The 18,895-nt window shown below is 37.7% G+C and overlaps 1 protein-coding gene across 6 annotated transcripts in view; it reads right to left on the bottom strand.

Annotated features, from left to right (window-relative positions):
* The window catches only part of ITSN1 (intersectin 1), a 201,592-nt gene that overhangs the window by 26,907 nt on the left and 155,790 nt on the right, over positions 1-18,895 (bottom strand). For 5 of the 6 annotated variants that reach the window (XM_067565566.1, XM_067565562.1, XM_067565564.1 and 2 more), the window contains 4 exons: positions 17,986-18,031; positions 13,347-13,468; positions 8,679-8,796; positions 5,159-5,350 (listed from right to left, as the gene is read on the bottom strand). In XM_067565566.1, coding sequence (XP_067421667.1) covers positions 5,159-5,350; positions 8,679-8,796; positions 13,347-13,468; positions 17,986-18,031 — 478 coding nt within the window. Of the gene's footprint in view, positions 1-3,345; positions 4,843-5,158; positions 5,351-8,678; positions 8,797-13,346; positions 13,469-17,985; positions 18,032-18,895 lie in introns of those variants that run through there. The other variant, XM_067565568.1, reaches the window with a different exon arrangement.

Genomic DNA, 18,895 nt, shown 5'->3' on the forward strand with positions numbered 1-18,895 from the left:
ATGAGAGTCAGAGGCTGGCCTTGTAAAACTCAACAGTACACATTTCTAGTACATCATTATCAACCCTCATTCTGCAGCTACAAAGGCCTTCCTTAATATTTTATGGTTTTTATCACCATCTTACTGTGGAAGAAAGGATCCCTCACTTCAATCCTGTAACAAGGGGCTGAAAGGTAAAAGCTGGTTAGGCACTCAAGGGGAAATAGAAAACCTACCAAAACCTTTCAAAATATAATTATTTCTTCCCAAAATTTCCAGGGGAAGAATAAAATCCCCTATGTGCACCTAAAAATATGAATTGGCAGAGTTCCATTGACTTCTGACCATTGTTTATAGTACTGCAGGGATCTGTAAAGCGTATCACTGACTCAGGACCCATCATGGGCCTCTGAACAGAAACAAGGGGAATTAATCTTACACTCGAATACCATCATTGATTTGAAACAGGAAAGAGCTACACAGTCGAATTTTATACTTTCTAACTGAGAAGCTCACTCTTGCTGATAAAGAGTCTTGAAATTTGCTGTGAATGTCAACTACTAATGTTTACTGCACAACAGAGCAAGAGGTAACTTTCAATCATTTGAATCCTGATTAAGGTAACTCCTGAACAGTCCTCAATGGAGTTAGGATAACCATATTCCAAAAACTCAGAAAACAGACATTTTAATAGTAAATTTGTTACAAAGCTCTCCCCATCATCTTCCTTTCCTGTCTTTACTTTCTCACCAGAGGAAGGGGAACTGATTCAGAGTTCTTCCTTGTGGGGAAGAGGTCAGGATCCGGAATTACCACACAACTGTGTGACTTTAAGGAGCAGTTCAGTATAAATAATACTGCATGTGGCTGTGAGGAGTGTGGTTGAGAAAATATGACCTGGCCTTTTCAAGGGATTGGTAATGACATATGGAGCCTTTTACCTCCATCACTGGTTTGAATCCAGTTCAGCTTGTTAGTTACCAAAAGATGTTACTATATCACCACAAGTTATCAAGGAATGGCGTTGGCCTGTGCAAAGCAAGTTGGCGGTGCCAGTCCACTACTCTGCAGGCACAAAACAGCACTCAACAGTCTGAGCACCGTGGTTAAAACCTGAATGGGCTATCAGGGTTGAACTTCCTTCTCATCACTAGCTACGGCTGCTCCAGGGTCAGAGTTTAAGCAAATTACAGGGCCAGAAGGGCAAGGAAGGAGAGTGGATGGAAACCTCACATTAGCAATCATCCCAAAGTTCTTGTTCTGTAGATAGGATAAAGAGAGGCTTTCAGTGTTCCAAGGATGAAGTTTTGGTGAAGGCAATCTGTGTTGGAACTTGTGTTGACAACTCCCTTGAGCATGCTCAGGAAGTCCCTCTCCAACCACTTTCATGAAGGAAACTTCTTCCTCAGATGAGTATGAACGGTAAGGAAGACTTAAAAGGCGCCATAATCCCAATCTCATAGTGGGCCCTTTGAATGGCCACTCCTTTCCTGTATACAGTGTTGTTGTAACTCCTTTCCTGTTAGCCAGGGAGAACAAGAAAAGCTGCCATGCAACATGAGGTTTCACCTTTCCCATACATAGAATGGCATCCAGGAGCCTTGCAGCATTAGGCTAGTCACTAGGTAGCAACAAGATTTCTTTCTTTGTCTTAATTGTGGTTGTTATATAAATTGAATGACTGACAGGTCATGAATCTTCCCTTCTTATGTACATGTTGGTGTTCCTTCCTCCTAGAGCTGGACTAATATCTGCTGGCTTTGCAGTCCTACATCACGGGACTTAAGAAACAGTGACATGGGAGTAATTCATCACAGGAAGTTCTGAATCTCGATGTGGCTGTGGAGTTTGGTGTTTCATTTGAGTCACTATCTCAGGCTAATGTTTCTTCTGAATAAGTCTACTTGTTGCAGAACAAGGCTTGACAGCCTTTTGGGTTTTGTGTGGTTCAGGAGGCTAAAGATGTTTCCAGATGGATTGGGTAAGTGAAATGTTAAATTAGATCCTTAATATTGACGTTTTTTGCCTTTATAATCCCTTTCATTTTTTTTTTTTACTTAATGTAGAAATTTGAAGATCTAGAAAGGTAACAATGGATGTGTAGGACAATTCATTCTGATAAGTTATTTGCAAAGGAATTGTAATACCTATATAGCAGATTAGAACCTATCATCAATCTGTAATAATTCCCTTGGCATTATTACAATCTATTGAGTAAACAAATATTATAGATACCTTTTACAACCTTTATGTGCTTTAACAAACCATAATGACTCACTTGAAAGTCTTGTTCAGGACACTTTAATCTGTGCTTTGAGCTATTTAGTGAGTCGATTATTCATAACAATGGACTGCTTTATAAGCTATTTTTGTGTCAAGTGGTACACAGCACTCTGCAGAATAAGGATTCTTGGCACAGTATACACTAATGTGTCTATAAAAGCAAATAGACTCTTCAGTTCATGGTTCACTAACCCCATGAGGTTTTGGGGCCATTGTGATTTCTTAATCATGCATAATAAGCCAGTGTATCAAAATTTCTTATGAAAATTTGTTTTAAAATAGTGCCTGCTTAATTTTTTTTTTTTACTTAAAAAAAAAAAAAAAAAAAAAAAGAAGCACCAGACCATCACTATATCTACAGAGAAGAGAAAAAAATATTCATTTAAGAAGTGATCAAGAAGATATTGTCCAAATTTGAAGAAAATCCATTTCTGGGCTAGTGTTACACAGGCTAATATGCCTTCTAGGACATATGTTTATAGTCAAGTTACACATCTTTGAACACACTAGCTTATGATGGGAATGTTGAGAAATCCTTCACTAAAGTGACGTCATGTGTGATCATAATATGAAAATGTTTGAGTGCTATGCAAAATATTTACAGTTACACTAGTGTACAAAGCATGTTTTTTGCAGACTAGTGAAGGAAATACACTATATTGTACAGTGCTGAATACATTACTAGGAAAAGGAAAATCTGTGTAGCAAACAAAAAAGCAAATTTTAAGATAAAATTCTAGTCTTACTACTAAGTTTGTGAATCAATGTGAACCCATGATAAATAGTAACAAAATATAATTTCTTCACTCCATACTACTAGATGAGACTTGCATGCTGATTGGTTTCAACTTAGCATTTAGAAAACACAAGATCAGGAGGCAGGTTTGAAAAGTTGTAATTAATTGTGCTCAAATTGAGCGTGCCTCAATATTCAAAGTAAACGCCACAAACTTCCCTCTGTATTAAAAACTGAGTTTCACAATATTCCTGTAGGGTTAATTTGTTACACGCAAGACACTACCACCATTTGTCAAATTCTGTTTGTATATAGCAACAAGAAGACAAACACAATTTGGTCTAGCTTTTTATATGAAGAATTTAATTATCTATACATGTGACTAATAGTAAAGGCTGTATTACAGTTGTTAAAGCTGCAGGTTTATATATTTATATATTTTACATTCATATCAATGAAAATACTGAAGTGCAATTGAATAAGGAGCTTCACTTGTTCTTTGCACCACATGAAGGGGAGGGGGAGAAGGAACTCTACAACACTGCCAGCATGAAATTTAGAAATACATGAACAGAACATCACTAAATGTTAAAGTCATTAGTAGAACTGCTATATTGTGCTTGAGGCATGGTTTTTCCTCCTGGTGCCAAGAGCACCAGACATTTCATTAAGAGCTTGTAACTAATGTTTGAAAGACAAACATGGCTTAGGCTACAGAACATCTACTACATAAACTTGACTGTAAGCTCCATTTAATATTAATTTGTATAAATTCCACAGTCTAGTTAAAAAATGTAAACATTGGAAATTAATTGCAGGAAGATATTTCTATACATTCTTTCTTGTCAAGATAATTACTTGTTCAAAAGATGCTGTTCCATAGTCATGTAAAAATAACAATGGTAATAAAACTTCATGTAACAGGTTGAAAAAAAGTAATGTGAATTCTCAAATACCACATGAATGTAGTATTCTACTGATTTCCGATATGAAAATGCAAAAAACAAATCTGAGACAAACACAAAACAAAGATGCTTTCTTACTGTAGCTACAAATAACTGTGCAAAATAAAATTAATGCAATAAGGATTACAGCATTATGCAAGGATAGTATCTCTTGCATTAGAAGGAAATTAATTTCTTCTGTCCACAATGTATTACATACTCAACAAGGAACACCAGATACATACAGTGTAAGAACTGGAACAAAATACCTTATTTGTAATTGGGTACCTGTTAAAGTTTCTTAAACTGATCTATCTATCTCCTTCTGTTCTTTTGTAATAGAAAAAAACAAGACACTGACAACATCAGACAAGTGAACAATAAAAAAATACATAAAGTCTCAGATTTCTGGACATTTGGAACAATTTTAATAGCACATGCAGCATTCCTTGATAGTGGGTCTTTTTGCAAGAACAAAATTGCATTGCAGAAATTTTATTTATTCTTTTCCTTTAAAAGGCTAAAATACACATTTAAAATTATTTGTAAAACTACTGAAAGCACCTGTGCAAAGGTGGAAAAAATTAGTTTGAGAGCTATGAAAGCCACAAAAGGACCCACTATCCTGTGTTTTTTTTTTAATTTTATTTTATTGTTTTTTGTAATTTTGCTTCTATATCTGTAGATAATTAACTCAAACATTGCGATTACATGCAACTAATGTAAAATGAGGTAAACTGCTCTGCAGTGTGTTCTTCTACTCAGAAGGCAGTAGATGATCATGCTGGAAGTCACATGATCAAGGCTGCATCTCCCATCATCCCTCTGGGCAGTGATATGGGATAGTGGGTCTCTTTGAGGACTTTCAAGCCTGAGTGGGGGATGGACAACATATGATTCCTAGAAAAAGGAGGAAAACAACACATAAGCAAAACAAAACAATGAGCAAAATTCAAGGTAGGAAAATGAGTCAGGCATGTAAACAGCATGGTGCAAAAATAATAAAAGGGAACATGCTACAAAGGGGATGGAACTAAAAAAATCAAAACACAAAATAAGGTTTCCTTTACAGAAGGTCTTCAAAGAGACTTTGGCAAATGCAGCAGTGGTCAAGCTTTGAGTTCTGCAAACCATAGCAGAACCACAGCAATGCTGCATGTTTCATTTTAAAATACTACATTAGCAGTATTAGTAAGATAGTAAACAAGTAACTTACATTGTTGGCTTGGGTCCATGTCTGTCGTCAGTTTCACATAGTTGGATGGGAAGAGACCCACTTGTCCATTCACCTCTCCTTTCCACCAATCTGGGTCATCCTTGTTCAGTACATTTATGATCTGGCCTTTGTTGAATGCCAGTTCATCATCATTCTGTGCAGTGTAGTCATACATGCCAATTACTTGGCACACTGTAAGATAAATGAACAAATGTGTGGCATTGATAATGTCAGTAAGATATCATATGTAAGTGTATTCAAGTTACAATAAGGATTACTGTCTGCAATATTTCTCTAGTTAGAAAATACTCAGCAAATAAGAAGATGGGTTTACATTTAAAGATGGACTTTCTGAAAGTCAAAATTTGTTCTAGGATTATATAGCCATTTAACTTCAGTTTTATAGTTATTCCACCCATAAAAGCTCTATAGGTGGAGACAAAACAATCCCACATGTTCTCTAGCATTACAAAGCCTACCTTCTCAGCTAGAGCTGGTCAGCTGACAAATTCCTCTGATAAACATTTCTGAGCCCCACTCTAACAAACTTAGGGTACGGACTCTTTCTTCAAAGTATTAAAACTTTTCTTTGAAGGGGGAGAAAGCCATCGTCTAAACAGCTCCACTCAGGAGAAAGCAAGCAATGATATCCTTCTGGTGCCAATGCTTATAGAGATGTTTAGAATATAAAAAATTAGAGACTGGGTGGGGGAAGAAAAAAAAATCGGGCACAGAAAACTTGTTAGGTCATTTAACCTATCCTCTTGCCCTAGCAGAATGGTTGCCTACAGTATATTTTTCTATTTTCTTATCATGGAGCTTACTGTATCTGAAAGGCTCCCAGGATACAATGGGCTCTGCACAATCACAATGAGGAGGAAAATTAGAAAACTGGCCCAATTCTCCCAAGCCAGGTAGGGCTGTATTTTTTTTTTAAAACAACAAATAATAATTATTTATTTCCTCTTCCTTTCTGTTGTGTTCTATATTCCAAGAAGTGGGACTTCTGCTATTTTCTCTCAAAAGACTATTTGACAGTCTAACAGATCTCAATGTCAGGAAACAACTCCACGATATTCAACATTAAATTTCCCCTTTCTTAATTTCATCCCAGTACCCAGCACTTGCACAACTCTAAATAATTCCTGTTTACCTTTTTTCCAGAGACTTGGAGCCTGTTATGACTCCTTTTATGTATTGCTTTGCCTATCATGCTTAGAGGGAGTCAGATAACTAATCCAAGCTATTTTCCACATTTGACTATATACAGTGTACACATTTCAGTGCAGCATTTCTCTTACATTTATCAGTGTTTAGCATTCTGTTCCTTGAGCTGAATATAGGTAATTTGTCATCCGTTGTTATTTGTCCCAGCTAATACTGTATTAAGCCAAACAAAATCTGAATTTGGTCCTACTATCCCACGATATTTAAATTTGCTAGTGGAGCTTTGAATATACTCCCAACTCATATGTAAAACACTATGAATGATCCCAATTTGTTGCATTCCTAGCAGTGACAGCATCTTCAAAACCTACAGATAACTATAAAAGTAGACTAAACCTATGTATCTCCAGCTTCAGTTAAAAAAAAAAAAAAAAAAAGATGTGCAGTAGGCCCAATGGTTATAACACATCTGATGCATGGCTTTGAATCAGAGTCCAGGTTCCTGTCTGGCTCTCTCCAGGCCAGCACAAGCTACAAATACTACTGAGGCAGCACACTTAATTCTTTAAAACAAATAGGAATGCTTAGAAAGAGGTTTCCTAGCGTTTCTATAAAATAACCTCCCTACCTTTGGCAATATAGAAGTGGCACTCATAGGCTATGAAGGGAGTCCTACTCATTTCTCAAACAAGGAGGACAGTTCTCACATCACAAGTTTAGAAGGGGACAGATATAAAGTAGTGGGAAATTAAGGAAGTCTCAAGGTCACAACAGGCAGAAGTGCCCATGAAATAGAATTTAAAAAGCTGTCCAAAGGCATACAATTAGTGTCATGTTATGATGGACGCATGCACACAAACCCAACAAAACATGTATAGCAGCAGCAGAAGCAAAGAGAGAAAAAAATAGTTACACATTAAATTATTGGTGGTACCAGCCTCTGATAGTCCTTCCAATTCTAGACACGTGTATTGCACACTTTAAAGATCCCCTCCATGTACTACCCTGGCCACTGCTCTCCTCTTATGAAGAGTCTTCTTAGTATGTAGTTCTACTCCCCACAGCCATATGTTGCTCCTTTGCATAAAAAAAGCCTCTATATTCTCTTCCACCAGCCCAAACCATCAGGTTTCCTCCATAAAGGCACCTCTAACATGCTGCCCTATTAGGCTGACTACATGCCAGATGAGGACATTATAGGAAAGACAAGAAGTCCCTTTTCTTCCAAACCCTCCAAAATCAATATAAAGTTGTATTTGATATGATCACATTTGATTCTGTCCCCAATATTCATGATATGAACAATGTAAGACACTACTGTTTATGTATTTGTATAAAACATTTATTAGAACTTATGAAAGGTTCTATATTATCAGCCCTAGAATACAGAAAATAAAAGTGCCTCCACAATGCCTTGCTAGTGTGCCCCCAGCCTGAACTGACAAGACCTACCTCACCTCACCAGAAGTGAGGGGATAAATCAGTCTTCATGCTAGTTGACTTTTTTTGCTTCTCTGCTAAGGCTACCAATAAAGTTGCCATTTAGTACTGCTTGGGATGCTCACTTTTCCGATGTGACCACCTGCTTACATCAAGAACCAAAATGAGATTTCATACTTTTCAGATAGGTGCTGAACTATCAGATGACAGCTTTCAGTCACTACTGAACTGATGACTTAAGTTCAAGCACTGAAGTATTCTGTTATAATTTCATGACTTATCTAGTTCCCTAGTATATAAATACTTATGACTACTTTTCTTAGATATTTGGAGACAGAAAATCAAGACAGAAGGCCTGCTCTGTTTGTCAGTATGTAAGTCCAATGTTTTATATATAGCCAAATAGAAATAGACTCCTTTTGGCTCAAGAGAATCAATGGTTAGAGAATGGCTCAGGGAAGTAGTAATGAGCCTTTTACCAGTTTAAGTCCAGACCGGGTCAATAATAATGAAAGACATTAGCATCTGGATATTGTTCAGTGGCTTATGTGGAACAAACTGATTGTCTCACTTCAAATCCTAATGGACAAGTGTCCGTACCACCTAAACTGGCAAACTCAGCCTTTCATTAGCATTAAAATAAGCGAGTATATATGACGGATATAGTCCATGTTAACCCAACTGTTTTCTCTCCTTAAAATCATATGATCAAGTTAGACATGAGAAAATACTCTATAGATGAAATAAGGACACTAACTGTATACAAATTCGTAAGAAAAATGAAGTATTTTAGAAAGGAACTTTGAAACCCAAGTGACTAGTAGAATAGCAGTTAATTCTCTAAACATCCTGTTCTAACTATACAAGTGATATAGATGAACAAATATTTTGATATTACTACTGCATTACTTACCGGAAGGTAATACTGTTGATTTAGGTGGCTCGGTTGGTGTAGTTTTACTGGTACCAGGACTTAAAAGTTTTACATAGTTAGCAGGGAACCATCCTATCTGTCGCTTTTTCCCTCGTGCCTAATAAGAAAATAGTTCTTTTAAGAGGGTTAAGTACATCAACAGACCACAAACCAAGCCATGGCAACTCAGTCTACATTTTAATTTTATATTTGAAGTTACACTGACCACTTTAAAATAAGCCATATGATTTTAAAGAACATGGTCTGTATTTTTAGGAACACTGAAACATTATGATATTCATATCATTTTATACTTGGCAAACATTGATTTCTCCCAAACTGTATTTCTAAAAAGCTAAAAAGAGTATAGAACCATGGAAATGTAGGACTGGAAGGGATTTCAGGAAGTCATCAAATTCAGCCCCCTCACTAATGCAGGATCAAGTACCTAGACCATCCTTGACAGCTGTTTGTTCAACCTGTTCTTAAAAACCTCCAATGATGGGGATTCCACAACCTCCATTGGAAGCCTCTTCTAGAGTTTAGCTATTTTTATAATTAAAAAGATTTTACTAATATCTAACCTAAAGCGCTCTTGGCTGCAGATTAATCCCATTATTTCTTGTCTTCAGTGGACATGGAGAACAGTTGATCACAAACCTCTTTATAACAGCCTTCAACATATCTGAAGACTTATCACTTCCCCCTTTCCCACCTGCTCTTCTTTTCTCAAGACTAAACATGTCCAGTATTTTTAACCTTTCCTCATAGGTCACATTTTCTAAACCTTTTATCAAGTTTGTTGCTCTTCTCTGAACTCTCTCTCCAATTTATCCGAATCTTTTCTAAAGTGTGGTATCCAGAACCGGACACAGTACTATAGCTGAGGCCTCATCAGTGCTAAGAAGAGAGGGACAAATACATCGGTGTCTTTCATACAACATTCCTGATAATACACCCAGGAATGTCATTAGCCTTTTTTGCAATTGCATCGCATTGACGACTTGTATTAAGTGTATATTAGCTGTAACAGCCAGATCCTTTTCAGCACCTACCACCTAGACAGTTATTTCCCATTTTGTATTGTGCATTTGATTTTTCCTTAGCAAAGTACATTGCACTTATCTTTATTGAATTTAATCTTGTTGAATTCAGATCATTTCTTCCATTTGTTAAGGTCATTTTGAATTCTAAATCTGTCCTCCAAAGTACTCGCAACCCCTCCCAGCTTGGTGTCATCTGAAAATTTTATAAACACAATCTCCACTCCGTTACCCAATTCATTAATGAAGATATTGAATAATATTGGACCCAGGACAGACCCCTGTGAGAACTCAATAGCTACATCCTCCCAGTTTGATAGCAAACTGCTGACAACTACTCTGAGTATCGTCTTTCAACCATTTTGCATCCACTTTATAGTAATTTCATCTAAACCTTATTTCCCTAGTTTGCTTATGAGATTGTCATGTGGGATGGACTGTGTTAAAAACTTTATTAAAATAAAGATACATCATGTTTACTGTTTCCCCCTATCCTCCTGGCCAGTAACCCTGTCAAAGAAGGAAAATAGGCTAGTTAGGTATCATAACTCTTTCTGCTAATTTTCTCATCTGTGCATCAGCATACTCTGCAATCGTGTTTGTTAGCTGGTGCTGCACAGCCAAAAGGAGAATTGGTTTTGAATGGTCTTGCAAAAAATTGCATGGCTTTCTTTAAGTCTGCTCTCTAGATTGTGGTATCTTAAGTACACAGATATTTAGAATCCCCAAAAATGAGATTTTTTTTTAAAAAAAGTGAAATGTATCCAAACTACTTGATATTGTGTTCCTTAAGTCTTTCTTGCCCATTTAGGCAAGCAGCCAGCAAACTATAGCCGTAGTATTATAAACTTACAATAGATACACAAACAGTTACCAATTGCTACTAAAATAGTGACAAACACTGTGGCATAGGAAGTTTTTTTTGTTCAGAAAAAATTCAAAGATTGGACCCTTACCAAACGAGCTTAGCAAGATTAAAAAAAAGACTGGACATTTATATGGCTATCAAGCATCTCCAGCTATAATTAATAGCATTTTAGAAAGGATATTAAAGTTCATGCTTCAGGGCTTCAACCAAATTACTGGAGACCAGGATGAGTCAATGTAGAGGACAAATTACCACAGATCTGCCTACTGTGGGGTTCTCACACCTTCCTCTGAAATATCCATTACTGCCCACTATTTGAAACAGAACACTGGACTAGATGGAACTCAGATATGATCCAGTCTGGCAATGCCTGTGTTCCTGTCTGCAAATCTGGGCTGGATATTTCACAGGAACAGCCTCATGTTATTTTGTCAATGAATTTCTTGTTTCCAGCTATGAATCAGAAGAGACGCCTAGAGATAAAAATGGTTTTTACACCTTTCTGTAAAATGGCAGCTTCTAATTTTAGTGCTAATTCTTTATTTTTAAGATTTATATTTTTAGCTATTCATTCTTCTTTGTAATTGGATGAAGATGTAAGAATTTCAAATATTTCTAATATTGTACTGAAGTTTGCCTTTTAAAGCATAACAGAAACAAAAAATATCTTTGTTCTATTGAAAGCAGCCATCTGTGCAGTATTACATCTTGGATTACCACTTTAACCTAATTTTTGCAGATCTGCTTCAAAGTTTGCATAGATTAACTCTCCAACAATTCTGGAGGATCTCCTTAAGCCTAACAGAATGCAATGCCTGATAGATATTTATGTATCACTGTTCCATTTGGGAAAAATAAATCAAATGCTGTAGAACTGCTTTATTTTATCTTTATTGTCACTCTGACTAATCTTTAAACCAGCTTCTTCAGATAGACAATGGAGGTTCTACTTCTTTTTACTGGATACACTTATGAACAAACATTATTTCAGGCCAAAAATCAAACTGTCTAGGTTCTTCCACAGTTTAAAAGAACAAGTGTCAACTTGAAATATAGCCATTTTTTTTTAATTGAGTTAAAAGTATGTTGATACTACACCATCTCCTGAGTCCTCCTGCCAGTCATGGTTTTACACAACCACAGTTTTGTTTTTTAATGTTTCTCTTTTCCCAGATGCTGTATGAAAGAGCCAAGCAATCAGCACAGGAAACAGACAAAAATGCTGTTAAAGGAAAAACTAAAGCTGTGGAAAAAAACCAACAGATTTCCTCCCGTCCCCCAGTTTCATTCCATTACAGTACCCTTCAGCAGTATTAGTAGCAACTGAGCTGAGGCAAGTTCCAAACTTTTTTTAAGAACACATTGTTAATACTGCTAAAACAAGCAACATTAACCCTGTTTAAAGCATCTTACAACTTTAAAACTTTCTGACATTCAGTGGTTTTTACTGGCAAAGTTTCATCTTTTTTTTCCCTTTGCTGAGGAGGCTCGTAAAAGCAGTAGCCCCCACTGTGATGAAACAGTCCCATTCACTGAATAAAGAACTTTAAATAGCGGCCAGTACTTCCAAAACCAGCTTTAAACATTCCTTTTTATGTATACACAAGATATGTTCTCATTTGGGGAAAAACTGATTCAGTTAGCAGTATAATGGATCCTTTAAGTTTTCTTTTAAATTAAAATCAAAAGCATTTTTTTTAATTTGTCCTAATCATGCTTAATTTTGGTCAACATTTCATGGAGTAATGATAGATGCATTTGAAACAGTTCCTCTTTTTCCTCAGTTACAGACAGATGTATATCTGTTGAAGAGACTTGTGACTGCCACATTAATGTAGTCCTCTTCAATGGTTTAAACCTAACTCTTAAATTTTAACTGTTTGGTATAGAACATGAGAAATACACATGGTGGATAAAGCTATGCCTATGTTAAACATTAGGCAGCCATGCCCTTACATGACTGCTGGCTGTTGATTTACTTACTGAGGAGATTAACGGTGAAGAAAGGACAGACAGTGAAGAAACTGACTATCACTCTGAGATCTATTAATCTTCCCAATGGGAAAAAGACCACTTTAAATTGTCAGCTTAGACCAAAATAAATTTAGCAAGACTGGTTGAGGAAACAGATTTGATTAGCCCAAAATTTTTCCTTTGTTTATTTCTTTATTACCTACAGCAGTGGCTCTCAACTTTTCCAGACCAATGTACCCCTGGCAGGAGTCTGATTTGTCTTGCGTACCCCCAAGTTTAACTCCACCGAAAAAATACTTGCTTACAAAATCAGACATAAAAACAGAAGTGTCACAACACACTGTTACTGAAAAATGGCTGACTTTCTCATTTTTACCATATAATTATAAAATAAAATCAATTGGAGTGATAAATATTGTACTTACATTTCAGTGTATAGTATATAGAGCAGTATAAACAAGTCATTGTCAGTATGAAATTTTCATTTGTACTGACTTCGCTAGTGCTTTTTATGTTGCTTGTTGTAAAACTAGGCAAACATCTAGATGAGTTGATGTATCCCTTGCAAGACCTCTCTGTACCCCCAGGGGTACACGCTGAAAACCACTGACCTACAGCATGGCAAAATCATTTTATGTTTTAACAAATTAATGTGACTGTGTATGTTTGAAATATCTTGGCTGCATAACAATTATTCCCCCAGAAGCACTGATATGTTCATCCTTTGAAATATGAAAGAAAACCTGAATGTGGAATTTGATAAAAGTAGCAGTAGTTACTAACTTGGAGCTCTCCCTCCCACCATCCACCTGGATTCTTCTTTCTGATAAGTATCAGTTGACCAGGAGCAAGGGTAAGTTGTTCAGGTCCTGTTGCTGTGTAAGAGGCAATAACTTGGGCAATTTCTGTTAAATTGAAAAAGAGAAAAAATTTCCATTTACTGTTAATCTGAAAAACAGAACCAGTACCCAACTTTAGCATGCAATATTTACTGTGCCATATATTATTAGTACAGTATGTCCACTATGAACTTTTTGCCATCAGATTGGTTTTATTTTCCATTATGCTGTGCCACACATATGGAGGGCAGTTTACCAGATATCAGAGCCTTACCCTGAAGAGTTCACACACAAATTAAGAACAGAAAAATGTGTGGAGACAATACAGGATGTGTTGGGGCAGGTTAGGATGAAGATTCTGCAGTCATTTGGGAAGTAGTGCACATAATCTGGGCCACATAACACTTTAAAAAAAGTGATAGACTATAGTCTTAGTGGCTACTGGTAGTAGTACATTTTGAGAAAAGATCTCGAGGAGGAGAGGCTGGAGGTGTGACAGTCAGAGAGGGAGTTCCAAGTATAGGGATTGACATGAAGACACAGTGGCAGATTGAGGAGGATGACACAGAGCAGTTAGAGCAGCAGACTAGGCTCAGGAAGGACTGAGTGGAACAAAAGGAGACAAGAGCAGAGAAGTAGGTCGTGGAGTGTTCTGAAGGCAAGAATAAAGAAAGAGTTTTAATTTGATTTAAGGTAGGCAACAGAAACCCAGTGACAATAATGAGATATTGACCATGATAGAAGCATGGTCTCTAATGATGGGAGCTCCCTAGCAGGTTTTGAGTGGGGTTTTTTGGTGTGTTTGATATACTGGCTGGAGACAGAGATGGTTTTTACTTGGCACTGGCAGAATGGGATTGGGGACTAACTAGCTAGGTGATGTGGCAACTAAGTTAGGCCTCCTAGGAAGAGTAATGAGTTTGCCTTTTGTTTGAGAATCTGGATTAAACATGCCTAGATTAAGACATTTATTTATGGTGCAACTTTTTGAGTTTTCAAGAGGCATATTCTTTGTTTGTATTATTTGTGACACACTGTTTACATGAATAACCATCTCTGCACAGAACAGTCTTACTCTTGGGATGGCCTAACAACCTGTGTGAACCACATTGGCATTTGGAGATTCAGCAGAAGAGGAAGACAGCTCCCACAATGACCAAAGGGGTTAATGAGAGTCTGCGGGCCCAATCATCCCCATCCTGTTACACCCCTTGCAAGGCTTCATGCCTGGAGGGAGGAGATAAAAGAGGAAAAGCTTGGCTCAGTGGTGTCTGACAGAGAGGGAGTAGAGAGCCCTGTGAAGGAAAGGCTGGCTGGGACCAGAGTCTAATCAGAGGCTGCTTGAAGTTGTTAGCCAATACATGTGTTAGGTGTAGGATATACCACATTAATAGGTATTATGTGCACAAATATAATATACATATACACACATATGTAATTAATATCATGTGTTTGGAAGTTATGTTAACTTAACTCCTTACATTCTAACCACAATTCTGTTCACCCATGTCAAATACCCCACAACAACACTTTCCAAACCTGAAGTCAACTTTGGCATTAAAAACAGGAACCCTGTCAAAGCCAAGATACATAAGTTGTGTCTCCTAGCACAGGTTGAGAGGTACCTTTACACCCAACTGGTTTGGAACATAGTATCCAAAATAGAGATAAGAAAAACACGGAATAGAACAACAAGTTAAGGAACTGTTACAAACGAGGGGATTAGATTTTAGTGACATAAAAGATTGTAACTTGTAAAATCATACTCTAAATACTACTAGCTGAAATATGTACTTTTAAAGTACACATTCTGTGTAATGTGAATATGATGCAAGATAAGAATTGCTTCCCAGAAGAAGGATGTGTGTGTCTTCTTTTCGTATTGTACTTTTTTGTCTTTAGGACAATACATCTGGCTAAGTTGGGTTATTTGGTCTCAAACATTTTTCAGAACTGTGAGTGTCGTCAAACAGTTGGCTACATCTTTTATAGTCAGTAAGCTGCCTGGAAGGAAGGACCTGCTGGGACTAGAGATGAACCAAAGACTGTCTTAAAGATGCCTAGAAGGAAGGAACAGCTAGCGCTCAAGTCTAATTATAGACTCCTAAAATGTCAGAAACTTCTTAGGACAGGTAGGTCTAGTGCAGGACCTGTTTGTTTCCTTTTGTTCTTTATGACTAGCTTGGCTCCCCTTTGTTTCAGGACCTGCAGAAGAGTCAGAGAAAGACCTAGCTGCAGGTCACAGAAGGAAGCAGCTCAGGGATACAGAACAGGGTCTGAACAAACAGACCTCATCTGTTTCATACAAGGTCACTGGGCCAGAACACATAGTAGAAAGTGTGCCTGGTCTTCCCTACCGGCCCCCCTAATATGAGGTGTGAAAACTCACTGACCCCAAAAGCAAAGGCTGTGCAGGCCCCAAAAGCCTGAGTGGGACCCATACTCTGGTGTGTTGCTGCCAGACCACTGGAGTGTTAGACTTGGATTTCCCCAGAAGGGGCAGGCCTAGGAGTGAACCAGCTTGGAGGGCCAATTCGCAGGAAGAGACAGAACAGCCCAGAGCCAGAGTTGCTGTCAGCAGTGGGTGACAGCAGTGGAGGAGAGCCACTGCAACATGTCCAGCCATGAGAGGAGAGAATGAAAGTCTTCCACAGAGTGAAGAGAGTCTTCCACACATATAAATACACTGGCCTGTGTGTTTCTGCATAGAGCAGCAGGAAACGGTGATTGACTCTTAGATCTACCTCCCCAACAGAAATGGCAGAGATAGTAATGAAGGAAGATGAGAATGAAAGAGGTTATGTTGGGGCAACATATAGATGAAAGAAAAGTGACAGCTGAAGCTAGTCTGCCAGAGAACTCAGAAGAGGAGCAGTCACTGAAGGAGTAGTTGTAGAGAAAGAATCGGAGGAGCAGAGTGCAGAAGAGTGCCTCACTGAGGATAAAAGAGAGGGACAGCTGAGGTGGAGGAAAGGGAGCCAAAAAAAGGATAGAATAAAGGGAGCAGGTTGAAGAATTGGGGGCTGAAAATAGGACAGACACCAGAGCTGGAAGCTGGGCTAACGGCACAGCATGTGGAGTATGAAAGCAGGAGGCTGCACGCAGCATTTTTAAAGTTAGCTGGACAGTGACAGGAGTCTAACAAGTCATAGCTGGAGAAGAGCTGATGATGGTTGTATGCATTTTACTCTACAATGGTGAAGTAGTAAAGCTGTTGGCAGGAAAGTTGGATATACTGGTACTGGAGGAAGTCTGCCATCTTCTGGATTTTATATTCAGGGGGGGGGGGGGGAGAAGAGAGAAAGCAGGAAGAGAGAAACTGGATGTGGGGGTTTATCAAAATTAGTTTTAACATATAAAGCTCAGAAATACCCATCTTTCACTGCAGCAAACCATAATTATGATATTAATCTACTAATTTATTCTATACAAGTGTGTTAGAGGGAGCTAAAACTGGCTTTCACTTCATCTGTCTGTCAGAACAAGAGAATAATTCTATTTTCTTACAAATCACCATTTAAATACAGAAACTGAAAATTATTTCTTAAGACTACAGGTTTCAGAACATCCCCCTTTCCCACCAACATGAAGGATTATTGCTATAAGTTAACACTGAAATCAGTTATGATATACATGCAAATTCAGATTTTCACCTATTTCATGTCATGGAGAAGCAGGAAGTTAAAAAGGAGGTTCCTAGAAATTTTTCAGAAAATAAAAAGCTCTGATGCATTCTGCATATATTCTTCATTATTTCGGCATGTAGAACTCTCATGGGAAGAATTCCCACAGAATCACAAACCAGCTCAGAAAAATTAGGCCCTTTCTAACACATTGCAACTACAGCATGAAAACATAAAATCCTTCCCTATATAAACATTGGCACATCTGTAACCTATTCTGTATTGCCTTTAAAAATGTAGAAAATAGCTGTCCCTATGCCCTCACCCACTAACGGTTTCTGCCAAGAATGCCCTGTCTTCCTGTTGCTCCTCTACTTAGAGAAAGTAGTGAAAACATTCAACCATCTCATGAGAATTATCACTGCCTGTTGGCCAGGCATTTAGAGGTCAGATGCAGTAGGAACACTGAAACCTCCTTGCTGAGCAACATGCAGGGCCAGCCCTCCATTTTGTGGGCTACTGAGTAAAGTAAATTGTGCAGGACTACAGGCAGAATGCCATAACTTGAAGTGGAATGTGTACTTCACCACCATATTTATCAGAAATGTACGTAAAACTGCAGAATCCTCCTGGATCTACTGCCCTATTATATGCAGTAGCTCCAAGTTGTGCGAATTTACATTCACTTGCAGGCAACAGTTTTTCTGAGGAGTTTTTTGTAGCCACATAGTGCTTGGATACTACCGTAATGGATGCTGTTCAAAATCCTAAAGCAGATTTAATGTTTAAAGAAGGGTAAAAACATACTGGACTATACTTAGGGAAAGAGGGAAGAATAAGAACTTATTAAATTGTTACAAAGGAGATTTCATTCCTATTTAAGTTTCTTACTCTTTATTAAAAGCAAATATATCCTTTAACACATGGAAAAATAAAATGTTGAAACATTATGTAACTCACCAGGTTTCTTCCCTAAACTTCCTATTTTTCCAGCAGTTCCAGGGACCTTAAAATAAAATGGCAAATATAACTTACACATATTCATACATTTATTTCTCTTGAATACCAAGATGGTTTTGCTACAGCATTTTCCAAAACAGGGATCGGAATAGTTAGTTACTGTCCTAGACTGGATCTATCCTTGTAGCAATTCTCAGTATTTAGGATGACAATCCCATTTATCTGTAATAGTGAGTAATGAATGATTAAAAACAAACACATCTTCACTAGTTTTAGCACAAAAGAAGTGTTTTTAGTTTGGAGAACATAGGAAGGTTTCCAGATGTGTTACAGTTCATGAACCCAATTACCCTAAAGGGAAGATGATAATTGAATTTGAGTCAGAGGTCAGAGCAGTCAAAATTGATCCCGCTAAAGGAGGTGGAGAACCAACCTCTGAAAATCCAGAAATCCTATTGCACATCAGAGTTATTAAAAGTCTGCCCAGAAAAACATTATCTCTGAATGCTGGAAAATGTAACAAAACAACATTGCAGTGTTATTGAAAACTACTGTTGCATGTGGCTCTCACTTGTGTTATGTCCAACATTAGATGGTAAGATCTACGAATAGGGCCATGGTTTATTTGTTCTTAAAGTGCACTGCATAAATAATGAGCATCTGAGATTAGATTCCTCCTTTAATCTCTTGGGTTGCAGTTAGCTCTCCCAACAGCAGCATACCAGGGATAATATTTACCAAAATACAAGTTTTCTGATCTACAAAACCCTCACTGGGATTATTTAGCTGAGGTTAGTCCTGCTCTGAGCAGGGGGATGGACTAGATGACCTCCTGAGGTCCCTTCCAATTCTATGATTTTCTAAACTGATTCTTTATGAAGAATTTGCTGCATTGAGACAAGTCTTGGAG

The sequence above is a fragment of the Emydura macquarii genome, unplaced genomic scaffold, assembly GCF_026122565.2.
Source record: "Emydura macquarii macquarii isolate MOO-44397 ecotype Brisbane River unplaced genomic scaffold, CSIRO-AGI_Emac_v2 contig_2681, whole genome shotgun sequence".
NCBI lineage: Eukaryota > Metazoa > Chordata > Testudines > Chelidae > Emydura > Emydura macquarii.